This window comes from Achroia grisella, unplaced genomic scaffold, assembly GCF_030625045.1.
Source record: "Achroia grisella isolate CSIRO2021 unplaced genomic scaffold, CSIRO_AGI_Agris_v1 utg869, whole genome shotgun sequence".
NCBI classification, from domain to species: Eukaryota; Metazoa; Arthropoda; class Insecta; order Lepidoptera; family Pyralidae; genus Achroia; species Achroia grisella.
In genome coordinates, this window is record NW_026713049.1 from 1291988 (window position 1) to 1307650 (window position 15663).

The 15663-nt window shown below is 32.6% G+C and overlaps 3 protein-coding genes across 3 annotated transcripts; 2 read left to right on the top strand and 1 right to left on the bottom strand.

The window, feature by feature from the left end:
- Positions 1 to 80: 80 nt before the first annotated feature.
- LOC131852882 (GTP-binding protein Rit2) lies at positions 81 to 4171 on the bottom strand. The gene is made up of 5 exons (XM_059203621.1): positions 3893 to 4171; positions 2934 to 3007; positions 1849 to 2043; positions 1219 to 1359; positions 81 to 316 (listed from the first exon to the last, which is right to left on the bottom strand). The coding sequence occupies exons 1-5, from the start codon at positions 4032 to 4034 to the stop codon at positions 194 to 196; spliced, it is 675 nt and encodes a 224-aa protein (XP_059059604.1). The 5' UTR covers positions 4035 to 4171; the 3' UTR covers positions 81 to 193.
- Positions 4172 to 4501: 330 nt separating this feature from the next.
- Positions 4502 to 6934, top strand: LOC131852878 (WD repeat-containing protein 91). Its single transcript, XM_059203616.1, has 4 exons — positions 4502 to 4786; positions 5021 to 5170; positions 5698 to 5903; positions 6606 to 6934. The coding sequence occupies exons 1-4, from the start codon at positions 4543 to 4545 to the stop codon at positions 6840 to 6842; spliced, it is 837 nt and encodes a 278-aa protein (XP_059059599.1). The 5' UTR covers positions 4502 to 4542; the 3' UTR covers positions 6843 to 6934.
- A 226-nt stretch (positions 6935 to 7160) lies between these two features.
- LOC131852879 (uncharacterized) lies at positions 7161 to 9496 on the top strand. Its single transcript, XM_059203617.1, has 3 exons — positions 7161 to 7683; positions 8079 to 8260; positions 8886 to 9496. Exons 1-3 carry the CDS (start codon positions 7525 to 7527, stop codon positions 9088 to 9090), a joined length of 546 nt encoding a protein of 181 aa, XP_059059600.1. The 5' UTR covers positions 7161 to 7524; the 3' UTR covers positions 9091 to 9496.
- Positions 9497 to 15663: the final 6167 nt, after the last annotated feature.

Below are 15663 nucleotides of genomic sequence, written 5' to 3' on the forward strand. Positions count from 1 at the left end.
TCCTTCTTCTCTGTTACAGTAAATAATCAGGTAGATTTTAATTTAAAAAATAAAAATAGCTCTATAGTTTACTTCCTATTCTCTAAACGTGTCAAAATATAAAAATAGATACATTGTCATGTTGGCAACATTGGACTTACTCGACGATTCCACGTGTGAACATTGTGAAGCGTTACTGCGCTGGGTGTGTGGGCTATGGTGAAGTGTGGTGCCTTCTCCGGCGCCGGAACACAAGCGCGAAGATGCTTCGTAAGCGTCGCCAGCGTCGCCGTCCACCGCCACCGCCGCCAGACGTACCCGCTCCCATTAGCGACGACTATGATTAAAAAAATCTATTTATTTATGTGTACGGGTTCTTTTTTATACTATGATGGTTGGAAACAGGCATACGACCCATCTGGTAGTAAACAGTTACCACAGCATATGGCCGCCTGAGAGACCAGGATGTCACTTGCGCGCACACAACCTTAATACATCCTTGAATTCGTCCTTCCATTCTTTAGTCTCACGAGAAAACTTCGGCAGGTAGTTCCATAATCTAAGTGTACGCGGAAGGAAGCTCCTCTGAAAGCGCACTATCAGAGACCACTTAGTTTCTAACGTGTATGAATGAATTCCCTGTCAATGGCGAGCGGTGCCATGGTAAAAAAGTAGCGATAGGCATCATATAGAACGGGATCGTTTGTATTATACTTATTACACGTATAGAGTAAAATCAGAGTTGTCAGTATGTCTCGACTCTCAATTCACGCTACATTCCTTCACGGTCTTGGTGCGATGATCGCGGATTCGATTTCTCACACGATACAAGCATTTGAATTTAAGAGTCGATCGTTTGTATTGGTATATGCCTGTGTATCTTACTGGCTGTTTTCTATGTATATTATGAAAATATTTAGGTTGGTCCATACAAGTTATATCTTGTAGTATTCAATCACGACAGTATTCAGCACCTAAATTTCTACCAATAAAGTGAATTTTCCCTATAAGTTAAATAATAAGATAAACGAGACCTCATATCTAAAATGACACTAAATACACAGTAGTAGATTCAATTTTAGTCTATGTACTAGAACAAACACACTCAACAGTTCATAGTCAAAATCAAATTGACGTTGTTTTAAAACATCTTCATAGAGAAAATGCTGTACATGGCCATAAATAATTTAATCTGTCAATTTAATTCCATTTTATATAATTGAAGTTATAATAATATACCTGTCTCTGTCTTTCTAACCGACGTATCTCTCTGACGAGTGCATGAAAGGCGTCATCGACAAAATGCCGTAGCGCTGCTGACGTCTCGAAAAACGGGCATCCAAGCTGCGTCGCGAGAGCTTTTCCTTCCTCTGTGCTTACCTAATAAGTAAAAATAGTATTACCATACATTCTAAAAGATAGAATATTTCTGATTATAATTAAGTAATCTACTACCCTCCCAATAATTTTAATTAAACATCATAATTCGACTTTGAGAAACCAATGCAAAATTCTACATTGAAATTTAAATATAAGTTCATATATATTAAACTAAAAAATGGTTAATTAATTTTGCAAATTCTTTCACCAGTATAAATTAAGAAGTTAATTAAGAAAAAACAATACTCTTACAAACTTACTTCTTGCGAGCAAGTAAGAATAAGTAAGTAAGTAAGTAATTTATTTGCATTACAGATATATACATGAGCAATTAAGCCACCGTGATATTAGGAGGTAGTGCTGTAAACCTAAAAATTACATACATTAATACATTATAACAATTTCTTACTTATTTGATATTTAACAAAAATATTGTAATATTTTTACAATTATTATTATTATAATTTTCCCCAACAATCCTCAACTCACTTGTCTGAACCGTGGCGCGAGATCGAGCTTGTTCCCCACGAGGACTAGCGGCAATCGCTCGGAAGGTCTCGCCTGTGCGAGCAGACGACGATATTCGGCCGCGGCGCGGAACGACCGCCGGTCTGTTACTGAGTAACAGAGCACGAATCCTTCGCCGCAACGCATGTATTGTTCCCTCATCGCCGTGAACTCCACCTGATAGCATAACATTAATTTTAAATATACATACAGCTAAACATCATTGTATAATGTTCTCGTACAGCCAAAAACCGTACCAGATGGAGACAAATTGCGAGTTTTATTACCAAAGAGGACAACCAAGAGAATCCACTGATACCATCATAAAAGCCCTGATCCCTCTGTCAAGAGTGTACAAATAAAAAAAGATACTGGAATATAGTCATGTCTATATCCTATGAGAATTTTCGCAAAGATTTGTATACTAATAATATAAATTCGTAGTACATTCCATGCAGATATTTGTTACCTTTTCACTACTGCTGAATGATCTTAATACAATTTGACATAAAAATAGATTGTATCACGGGAACAATGAGGTGCCCCCGTTGGTATGGTTTAGCGCATCACTCTAGTTCTGATGGTTTAACTTGTTTGTAATATTTCCAACAGATAAACAACATATTATTCAAATAAATATTATTTCATAATTTATTACCACTATCATTTTGCTTAGTAAGTTGTATTCCGGTTTGAAAGGCATATTGCAGTGAATTAATAGGTATAGAGGTACAAAACACCATAAGTCAACGTGAATCACAATAAATTGAAAGTGCAAGGAATATCACATATTATTTTCTAATGTCCATGTTGGTAAACACTTGTAGCACTATCAGTGTCTACAGACTACTACTTTCAATCAGGTATAGATACAGACAGAAATTATAAATACTTCTAGTGATTATTGGAACAAGAAAGCTTTTGACAAACTATTAACTTGCTGTAGAAACATCATGAAAAATTAATACATATTAACATAATATTTGCAATAGATTGAAATAGAAAAGTAGGTAACAAGTATTATGAATATAGTACAGATAGTGAATAAAATATGACAATAAACTAACTTGACCAGCTGTATCCAGTATATCCAATAGGGCCGGCTCTCCATCAATCACAGCCTGCTGCTGGTATGAGTCCTCTGAAAACACATAACAACATGTTTAAACTTTAACAAAATAAGTTTATTGTATATTTATATAAACTAGTGATCAGGGAATGGTTGAAATTAAACCATAATAAAAAATACAAAAAGATCTTTGAACCGGCAATACCAATTAAACAAAAGAGTTTATATGTGTGTGTGCGTGTGTGTTAAATACATGGTAGTGTATGTAATGGTTTCTCTACCAACTTAATATATATTTATGCATAATTTAAAAAAAAGGTCATTATATTAATAGTTACTTAGATATAGTTGAGAGACATCTGACATTAATTCTTATTTTAACCCATACTTGATGTCATGTTTTTAGACTAAAACTATATATATATTCTTATTTAATAGATTTTTTTATTTACATAATTGGTAAAAAAATATTTGTAAATTATTTTAATTTTATCTCAGATTTTAGTGCAAATATAACCACAATAAGTTAGTAACTACTATAACCATGCTTCTCCTTGTTAATATAAGGTAGCTACTGTAACTAAGTAACTGTAATCCTTATGTAACTATAGCACATTATAAGAAACTGCAATCACTAGTTACCATGTACTTGGTACATATCAATTGCAACAGCTCTAGTAAAAACAGAGATGTTGATTATTTCATATTCAACATCTTTGAGAAATGTAGATGTTATTTACTAATATAACAGTCTAGTAACATAGGAGTCAATAGTCTACTTAAAAAAAGTAAGTTTCTAATTCAAAATAACAATATTTGTTTACCATTAATTAATTATCAATATATGGCATTATTATGCTAATTTTATATACATAATAACTGTCCTGTTGCTCTATTATATTCAAATAGAAATGAAAGTTATAAATAACAAGCAAATATAAGCAAAGCAGGCCTTGCCTATAGTAGGGTCATGGTAATCCAGGAAGCTGTGACTGACAAACTGCAGAGTGACTGCGGACTTTCCGACTCCGCCGTCGCCCAGCACCACGATCTTGTAGACGCGGAGGCCGCGCGACGTGCCCGCAGCCTCTCCCGCCATGCCGCCGCATGCCTGAGCCTCCCACTGCCCGCCACCTTCACTCCCAGCAGTCCCAGCCCAGCGCCATCGCCCGCCACACAAACCGCTACCCAATACTAACACCACCGTGCCCGATTTATTGAACCCACGACGCGAAACACACCACTTTTCATTTATCAACGTTCATTTTATTCATAAATAACAAATGAAATAAAATATCTTTAATAAAAAATCGACAGCTGATTGAAGGCGATTGACATTTTGTTTGATACTTGATAATTATTTTTGTTATGTTGGCAACGATGGGAGTAGATACACTTGGGTTGACAATATTCAGTGATTCCTAGATATAAGAATTACTCTGTAGTTCATTGTGATAACTGGACTTTTATGTTCTTCAAAGAACTCAAAAGCATCTGTATTCGAAACCATCAAATTGGAATTTAAAAAGAAATCTAAAATTTGTCAACAATTCGTATACCAAATACAAATAAATATTTAATTATTTTTTTATATACTTTATCTAATTATGGCTCATATACAATTTGTAGACGAATTAGTGCGGGAATATCTTTTATTTAGAGGATTTACAGCAACAGTGAAGGCATTCGATAGTGATTTAAAAGTAGATAAAGATAAAGGTTTTAGAGTAGACAAAATAGTTGAACAAATTGCACACTACATTAATGTGTCTGATTTAAATGGACTAAAAGAATATTGGTCTCACTTGAATGGCTTAGTTTTCTCTAAACTTGAAATTCATGTTCAACCAGGTTAGTTCAGTATTACTTGTCATATAAGCAAAATATTCTATTTTTACCTTCATTATGACTATTGTACAAATATTATTTGCAACAAAGACTGTTTTTAGTTTAATAATAATAATATAAAAAAGTTCAAAGTCGCTATAGTATAAAGAGAAAGTACTTTTTTATGCTAGTATCATTTGAGAGAAGAAATAGTACATTTTTTTTATGATTGTAAGTGGGTACTCCTTTGTTTTGCAGCTGTACGAAAAATTGAATATAGTCTATACAAGTTGTACTTGATCACAGCTGCTCAAAGCACTGGTGGGGTGCGCAATGAAAAGGTTGCAGAATTTCTCTCTAAAATGCTTCCAGAATTACAAGGTCAAAATGAATGGAGAGATTGGTTTAGTAAGTAACTTCATTTTATTATTAATTGGTCTTTTATATCTATAGATTGTTAGAATTTTTAATCAATGGTGTAATGTTTTTAAATATTGATCATCATCATTTTCAATAAACATAATTTATTAAAAACATTTACAAGGCCACCAAATTATTACAATTATTCCTATATAATCCTGTTGTTTAATATTGTTATAGTCGAAAAATTAACCCTTCATATTGTACCATTAATAGCACATATTTATTTCACTGTTATTTTCTCGAGCTAACACTATAAGATCTTTCAATTTTTGTCTTTCCATATCATGTGTTAATAACAAATAATAAAATATTTTTTATTTATGTTTTATCTATGTATTAATATATAGCTATACAGTAGAATGTATTTACTGTCTGTCATCATCATCATCATCATCGCAGCCCAGCAGACGTCCACTGCTGGACATAGGCCTCCCTCCTACAGTCTGTAATTTTTTGTAATTATTCAGTCATTTATTTAGATATATTGTTATAATTAAGTGATCATTCCACAGTGTTGCCCTACATTCAGAAACCAGAAGACCATATTTCCTTCAGTCTGTACTTCACCAGATCTTGGCAAGATAATGTGTGGGTGTCACTTCACAACTTACTGGCTACAGTGTTCCAGTGCATGCCTCAACCCACACTAACTAGCTATGAGAGTAATGCTGCTGAAGTAAAGAGATTGCAAGATGAAATAACTACATTGAAAGGCATGGTAGGAACAATAACTATATATCCCCTGGGTTAATATGATTTTGTGTGAGAAACAAGGAATATATAAAAAATAAAAAAATTGAAATGTCTTTAAAATTTTAATAAAATCTGATAAAAAATTCATTGAATATGTGCAACTCCTGTTCCATATCAGTTATTTCTATCAACTGAAGTTCTTAGCCATATTGAATTGTAGTGATAGTGGTAAAAAATTATGACCGGCATAAGTAGGTGACAGTGTCCTATATTAATAAATACCTTTCACTTAAACTATTAATGCAGAACATATAAATATGTCTAACGTAAACACTAGCGTGTATGGGTAGTACATATGAATACATTGTTCACATTATATGCTGCATAATTAAGAATTTATATTTGATAGTATGTTAATGTGTGGTATGTTAGATGATATCAAATCAAAGTGGTGGCAGGTAGAGTACTTGGGCAAGAACTGCTAATAATAGACACCACTGGTGACAGACATGAGGAGGCTTGTTAGCAAACAGATATAAATACATATATTTCCTAACATTGCTTCCTTATTTAGTAATTTACATGCTACCACTTCTCTGACCATATTTGAACCCCATAAGATAGACACTTTTTAGAGCTCTCTAAGATTAATTTCATGTTACAAAGTTTCCCAACATATTTTATTACTTATTTGTGTACCAACAACATACAATTTTTATTTCCTTAGGTGCAGCAACAACAGTCAACAGATAAGACCTCTCCAATCGGACATCAATCACGGCTCGCTCAGTATTCAGAGCGACTCAGCGGGCCCCTGCCTCTAGTGGATGACTTCTGTGCAATTCCATCTGAACAGCTGGAAACCGGGATGCGGGAAGCCAAAGGCCTACGGGGACTTATTCGCCAGATGGGAGGCAGTCCGGTTATGGGCCGAAGATCAGGACGTTCACAAAGTCAAAATTAAATTTCTGAAACATAGACAATAAAACAATAATAGTACTTAAGTGTAAATATGTAACATTCCACAGATCGTTGCAGTGATGAAATGTGTATGATATCTGTTTTAAAGTAAATTTTATTTATGCACGTAAATGTGTTATTAACTTTAAACTGCACGCTATCCACATATAATAAATATAAATCAGTATTTATAACAAGCTCTGCTTAGCATGTGACTATCTAGTCACAAGCTGAGCAACAAATCATTCATATCTATCTGCTCTGATTGAATTGTCAAGTTTAAAATATTATAATTAATTTCGGTAATAGTCACGTAACTTTTATAAGTGTCATATATATGAAATATGACACTTATAAAAGTACATATAACGTATATAAATATTATTCGTAGGCAGAAACTTACTACATCAACGTCATCACGAATAAAAAAAATTAAACACTCGACAACTGTGGGTATAGACTTTTCTTTTGTGCTTTACTGAATTAAAAACAATGCTGACAAAGACGTTAGATAAGCATTCTAGACAAAGAAGTCAATACGACGCTGTTTAATTTGTCAAAATTATCGGTAAACATTCTAAATAATTTCAATTAATATCATGAATTAGCGCTTTCTACCTGTTATTACCTGTATAGACCCGCTTGTTACCTGTAGACATAGCCAAAATACCAGTATTTGAACTACAATGGCTACACATGCATTTTATGCAGATGCTGAGCAGAAATCAAATAGACGTATCCGGAATTGGTACCAGAAAAATCTGCTCACAGTTCTGCACCATGCAAAAGAGAAACAAGCTAGAGACGTAGACGTGTCTATAGCGCTCGCCGAAGAACTTATAAGAATAAATACTTTATTTAACAATAGAGGAATGTCAGGTTTATCCAATGACCCATACTTATACACTTATCCAATGTGTGATCTCGGAATATCAATTTTTTTATGTAACTAGAATTACAAACAAACAGACGGTCCGATCATAAGTGGTAACCATCTTATGTAGATATGATAATGGATTGTTCCACCCGCCTGCGCTAACTGTTTAAGACTTATTTACGAAGTTCCAGTGGAGGATAAGCTTCAGGTCAGGTCAGTTAGTCCATCGTGGTAAATTCACCATGAATCAAAAGCTAAAGTCTGACAAATGTGCGCGCAAAACAATAAGTTCGTACGTACGTATAACAGAACAATGCCCTTAATATAGATATTTACTCGTATTATATTTTTACGCCTATTTAGAAACTGGATGAGCCGCTTGAAAAACCAATGATCGTGCCTTTACGAGAATTTGTACAATCAAAAGACGATAGTTTAATGAAACCTATTGAGCTTGATATGCTGAATTTACTCTATGAAGGCACAGAGAAAGGAGCCACTGAGAAATATTTGAAAGCAAGAAATAAGAAAGCTCCAGAAGATAAGTTAGTTAAACTATTTATTATTAATTTCTACCACTTATTTTATACATAAACTAAAGATACGTCTAGTTTGATGGTAAATGTGGAGACGGCAGAATACGACATAGTCATTTATTGACTTTTTATGTAATTGGCATAGTAATGGCATATCCACTATAACGAGCGGAATGGTAACATGTTGCGGATTATATTATCACTAGCTACTCGCCCCGGCTTCACCCGGGTGTACATGTATTATATTTATAAACGGTCCTATAGAATCACTCTATTAATTAAAGAAACCGTTTCAAAATCTGTCGCCGTTTTAAAGATTTAAGTATACATAGGGACGGACAAACAGCGGTAGTGAATAATTTAACAAAACTAAATAGCTATTGACGGCCTCCGTGGTCGAACGGTTTAGCATGCCGCTTTACTTGCGATGGTCACAGGTTCGATTGCTCGCACAGTACCTACAAACATTTGTTATTATGAGTATAATTGTCTGTATCGGTCTCGGTATTGCCTATGTTTACAAAACATCTAAGTATTTATATCAGCTGTCTAATGCCCATAATTACAATCTCTGTTTACTTTGGGACTAGATAACTTTGTATGATGTGTCCAGTTGTATTATTATTGTAAACAGATATTACTTCCGTATCACATCAAACTGGGACTATGGGTGGCAACAAAAGCAGTCGAGACAGCGGGCTCGTGACGTAAACAGAGGTCGGTGCGCTATCCTACGGGATACGTTCTACAGGAAGAACAACCTCGCCGCGGACCCGCCACACTACTCGCAGCCCTCTGGTGGCGAGATATCTATATGCAGTGAATACTCTTGCAACTAGCTGATTTCGTATATATTCTGAGCTTCATGAAGATGCAATAGGCATTATGTAGAAAATATTGCTGTATAATTAAACCTTAATAAAGTAAGTACGCGAAACAATTTACAAATTCTAACCTACCTTCTTTGTAACACCTCTGACCTACCCCAAAATTTATTGAATGGTATGCAAATGCCTGCGCTAACAGAATTTTGCTAGTAATTAGGACACTACTTCTCATTACTGTCAATGGCCTTTGCACCTCAAAACTGGCTCTAGAATTTCAATTTGTAACAAAAAATTAAATAACAAAACTGCTTAAGCATAAAATATGCAACGCAATTTATAAAAAGGTTCATTTGATGTATTAACATCTGTTTGGTGCGTATGAAATAATAAACGTTGTATAGCAAAAAACATATATTTTATAATTTTATTATTTACAATAATTCAACTTTTATTTACATATTAACAACAGTAAATGTACCCCTATTATTAAGGCCACATCTAACTGTTTTCAAAGGGATTATTAAAAATAAAAAATGTGGACAGATATTGAAACCAAGTGAATTTTGGCGCAACATCAGTACTGCGCCGATGCCGCCTAACCAATGACATACGAGTGTTTCAATGCATGAGTTTAGACTTGTCGATTAATCGATATTTTTTAATATCGATATAAAATCAAATATCGAAGACATACCTAGCTGTTTTAACTACCTTTCTGAAAGGTAAGAAAAATATCTCTACGCAATTTGTGAACTTAATATTTTCTTGCGTGTATTTTACATATATAAGAAAGGCTATAATATTCATATACTCTGCAATCTGATATTTACATAACACGATATAACTAATAGTGTAGCACTGGGGTCGATTCTGAAATGTCATGTTCTAAAATTAATTTTTAAGTTGCTAGTTTATTGCAATATTATATGAACTACTATGTACATTTAGACGAATCTGTTACATAATTTGTTCATAGAATAGAACCCCACTGATATTTTATTGCACTGTATGTAATCGTTAATGAGGTATAGTCGATACGCACAAAAAATTAATAAAATACCGATATCACAAAATCTCTCACCTATAGACTTTCTTTCGGTATACAAAAGTTAAAAAATCTATAATATATATCGATATTTTTTGTTAATTAATTCTTAATTCGCATTGCGTTTAGAATGCATATTCATCTCACAAGATGTGTAAAAATATTTATATGACCATGGAATACTATTTTGAAAATTACATAATGTTGTGACTATTATTGTTATCACAAATATTTTTTACTGTTGGCCAACGCATCCATTGAAACACGTCTAAGCAATAATGAACAATACTCAAATGTTATATTAAAATTAATTAACCAGCAAAATCGACAACAACATTCGCTCACTCTAACAAGATCCTATGAAAAATAATAAAATTTAATAAATAATGAGACATTTTGTTCTTTCTCAAGTTCGTCATTTGACACATTATGTACAATTATCAGTCCATATAATTCTTCTGAACCTTTTATATTCACATTTGCCTATAATTTAGTGGATTGTGCAAAATAAGACATTATTATGCTCTCTCTCCTTTGGCGTGATGTCTTACCTTACAAGCGAGGTCATATCAACCCAGGGGCATAATTATGTAACACTGGTACTAACAATACTCAATTGTTTACGCATTAAAATCGATGGGTTTTGCAATTTTCTGTGAAATGAAACATTTGAGTTGCAGATACAACTAAAATTGTACGATTTGCAATTGCAACTGTGAAATGGTCCGTACATAAAATTATATTTATAGATCTCTATTTATATACAATATGTACATATATATAATTATAGAAGTCTATTTTAAATGAGAATTGTTAGAGTTCTTACATAAGTAAGCCCCAGATGTCTAAGGGTGCGACCACACTGAGTGTTTAGGTACAAACACATTAATAGTACTTAACAAATAGAAATAATCATAATACATAAATAATCCTCAATTATATGTATACTAAAAATAAGTTAGATTATCCGAACATAGTTTAAATAAAAACGATTGTACTATTTTAAAAAAGTATTGTTAGTTCCGAGAAAGTTATCGAGAGGCCAAAACCAAAGATAAAATTACACAAGTCGAATTACTCAAATGTTTTAGTTCGATTCGATTCCATTAACATTATATTTAAATATTTTTATAACCTAAACAAGAAATGATATGATATTTATATATAGTAAATAAGTAGACTGTCTTATTGGATAACAAATATGAGGCATCAAAATATTCTTAATATTTACCTCCTATCTCCCTCCTATCCGACCCTGCAGTTTATCTGAAACCTCTGGAGACCGCCTTTATACTTCTTGACTTTGACAAAAAAAAATTTTTTTAAGTATGTACGGAAATTTAACAACTTCATTCGGAAGTCCTCTCCAGGATGAGTAACGGTGCATTCGCAGCAACGCTGCGATGCAAGCAACATACTTCCGGATGAATTTGAAACTATTGTCGCCTAAGATTGAAACAGTGACTTCATTAAATTCCTGTACATAGCTTTAACAATATGGCAATATAATTTTTACATCTGTGCTCTTTCATTATTATGCCATATACTTACATATGTATTTAAAATGTAAGTGTAAAGGCGATCTAAGAACTGAAGTATTCTGAGAACAATTCCCTGGTGTTAACATCATACTGCGTATCATACTAAGAGTACACTCCATAACTCGTTATTGTACAATTAAAAAATCAATATTAAACAGAGAGCGAAACTAAAAAGTGATTTGTCAGTTTATAAAGAACAATAATTTTGTGAAACACACAAGACAAGAATTAACGTTAAGGTAATAAAACGCGTTTCGCGTACAAACACGGGCATAATAATAAGAATATTTTCGAATAACAATTACTCTCCATTACTCAAATAACTGATGTGGAAACGAAGATGGCTAAACTGAAGAGTGAGTCAGAAGACTGAGAAGAATGCATTCTGAGAGGTAAGCCAAACTCGTCATATACTACCAAGCGATGGGCATCGATATTGTGATTGACTAAAGCGTAGGTAGGTCGACGATTTTGACCAATTTGCTGGTAAGATTATATGATCAAACTCAGAATAGAAGCTTGGAGGCGTGAGGGTGAGGAGTTTGTGTCGCTGGGCAAAGGCTTCCCCTTTGCCAGCGACACAAATTAGGCTATTAAAAAAATAAACTTATGAAAGGAAACCACTGGTAGAGGCAACATAGTCGAAATGTCGAGACAGGTAAATTCTAAACCTTATTCACCATAAAATTATTGATTTTAAGACCCGATTAACTATATTAATAATGTGAAAAGAACCTGCGATTTATGTTTTGATTTATTGCATAATTAATTTAGACAGTCTACTCGTCCTAATGATTCGAACATTGGTGCGACCATTATTTAATTGGAATACAAATATATTCGATAAAATATAGAGTGTCTAACATTGTGCGATTTTAAATAGACTATGCGTATTCATTTTCAATATCTACATGTCTTTTTACTAAAATAACAAATTGGTAGCTATGAGTGGAAATACAATATTCGTTAAAATTAACAAATACTCCAACAAAGCAATAGAGTCAAAACATAAAAATAATTTTGGAAAATCATCACCTTTTAACGCGAAGTCATAATGATTGTAATATGAGCAGACAAAAATATATTTTCATGTTTCGAGCCATAGCGCCGGTGGAGTCCCTCAGTTTTATTACCAATCTTATTATTGGATTACAATACAATATGTCCATGCTTTCTTCCGATCTATGTATCATTTACAGGGTATAACGGGAATTGTACACCATACAGCAGTATTTTTCAAACTTTTCTATTACCCTTTGCAAGTAAAACTTCTTGCGACCTGCGACTGAGTCCATTGTTTCCCAATGTGGCCTACGCCCAAGGAGGGTGCAATTTGATTGTTAAGGGCTGCAATTCGATTTCCATTCGATTCGAAATCGGACTCTATTAAAATTATATATACAATGTGAATTTCAATTTTTCACGTTCTTTGAAAAATTATTTACTGTTTTCATTAACTATTTGCTAGTGCTTCTTTCCTAAAACTTATTAAATTTCTTAAGTGAACAGTTCAATTTTTAATGTTAAAGGCAAGGCTATAACTACGACCAAGTCAGTAATTATAAAAACGTATATTGTATTTTTTGTACCCTCAAGAAAGTATTTGCGACCCATAGTTTGAAAAACTCTGCTGTATACAGTAGATATATATAAATTATAGATTAGGTATATAATTAAGTTAATAATTTAACATAAATGTATTCCTTAATTGCTCCTCTAGGGATGGCATAATATCATCAATATCGGGTCGAGTTAATTATGAAAACATAAAAATGTGTAATTCTTATTGTTCTTTACAGTAATGATAGGTTTAAATTCCCTTACCAAAGATATTTGTTGGGAACAGCTAATAAAATACAACTAATATTGTCAATAGCATTAGAATGTATCGTAAAATATTTTCATTGAAATGTTATCATTCACTATACAAACAAATATATCTACTACTAAAGAACCGATTATAAATTATGTTTCTTTAGGAATGGTCATTACAAACTCTATAAAATAAATGACGTTAGCATGAATGCCATTCCAGTTGCATCTTAAAAATAAAGCTGCTTAAGAGATCTACGAATTAGATTTTTAAAATTTACTTTATCCCTGAAAATTGTTATTTAAAAAAATATATTTTAAATAATACCACAGTAAAATCAAATTATGTTTACATGCACTTTAATTTGCTAATTAGTTTTACTTAGTAATTTTAGATATCAAAATAGAAAATAAAAAATAGTCGATATTTTTAATGGATAGAATTAAATATAGTTAGAATTTCATTTTAGTATAAAAACACATTCAACTGTTATAAACATTTAAAATGTTATAAAACAATTTACTTAAATTTGAATGAATTACAAATGAATCGGTTGTTTTGAGAATAATTACGAACCCAAAAATACGCATTCAATCTATTTATGCATATATATTACAGACATAAAATGTACGAATAAACACAACAAAACAAAGTAAAGTATTTTGAATAATAAATGATAACATATCAATAAAAAAAAGTATTATAACAAATATCAATAAACAGTTTTACTTCACAAATAGTCACAGAACGTGATACCCAGCCTTGATTAACTAACTTAGTCAATTTAAGCCAGTTTGATGTGTAGCGAACTTTAGTTTAAAGGTGAACTCAGATGTACGGGATGAATACGATTCACACATCTAAATTCATCGGGGTGAAGGGGATTGTTAGTAACGTGCCATGTCAGGTTGACATCTATGTGGATCTCTGGAAATGGTGATAAATTCATGGTGAGTTTACCACGATGTGCTAACTGACCTGAAGTTATGCTAATCTTATTATCCTCCACTGGAGCCCCGCCAGCGTAAACCGTTAACGCAGGCGGATGGACCATTCCATTATCATCCATAAGATCTAAATACACCTTAACACCTTAGGTGTTATATAACCACCTGGGTATTTGGTAATAGGATCCTAATATGATTTTATTGCATAGGAATCATTTTAAAATGCTAATAAGCAAAGTGGCCATTTTAACAGTTAGATACTCCATGGAACTTCAAAACAATAAGTCATTGTTTTGAAATTCGCTGATCAGTAACAAGTATTTTTATGTCGAATAAGCACAGACAAATGAAAATAGAAACCGTATTCAAATACCTTATTAAAATCGACAATAATTTTCCTGCTTCTTGTGATGTATATCTCAATTAATATCTAAACTCAACATGCCATATTTTTTTTATTTATGTTATATAAGATTTAGTCTGAAACAATATAGCAAGCCAGTAATTGAGTCATGAAACAGAATCACTTTCCCAAAGAAGCAAAGTAGGAAATTGAAAATAATATATAAAACCTTCGGTAGCAGCGGGTACAAACTGCAAACCAGGGCCACATAATCAATATAGTGTAAGTTCAAAATTTACTTTACATAATAAATTTCCACTCGCTTCTTTTTGATCATTCAGTTGCACGAGTATTTAACTTAGATTTCGACATCAATTTATGACTAACTCCATATGTGTGAGTGTGCAGAGAACCTATAATTAAAAAAAAATACAACAGTTACTATTAAATTTTCCAATTTTTTTCAGCAATTTCTGTCTCAAGAGAAATAGGCATGTAAGTAGATAAACTGTGACATCATTTATTTCTGTCTGTGCAAATGAATATAGAACATACAATTACAAATCATGCAGACTAACAATCACATTAAGCCCGATATGATTTTTATTGTCATAAATATTTTATGAATATTAATATATTATCAACATAAATATTATAATGAAATCAAATTTAAGAACCAAATAAATGGGAATGGAAGATACCATTCTGCATTCCGAGTGAATTGCTTGATTACAGGAATGGGAAAGGATAATAGGCTTGTATTAATTTTACAAATAATACAAAATTACAAATTAATAAGGTTTTTGCAAAATAATATCTACAGTGTTGTCTTAACAATTATTGATAAAATGTTGGCAGCAACAAAAACCAAAGAATTTGTAATTTTGTAATTACTC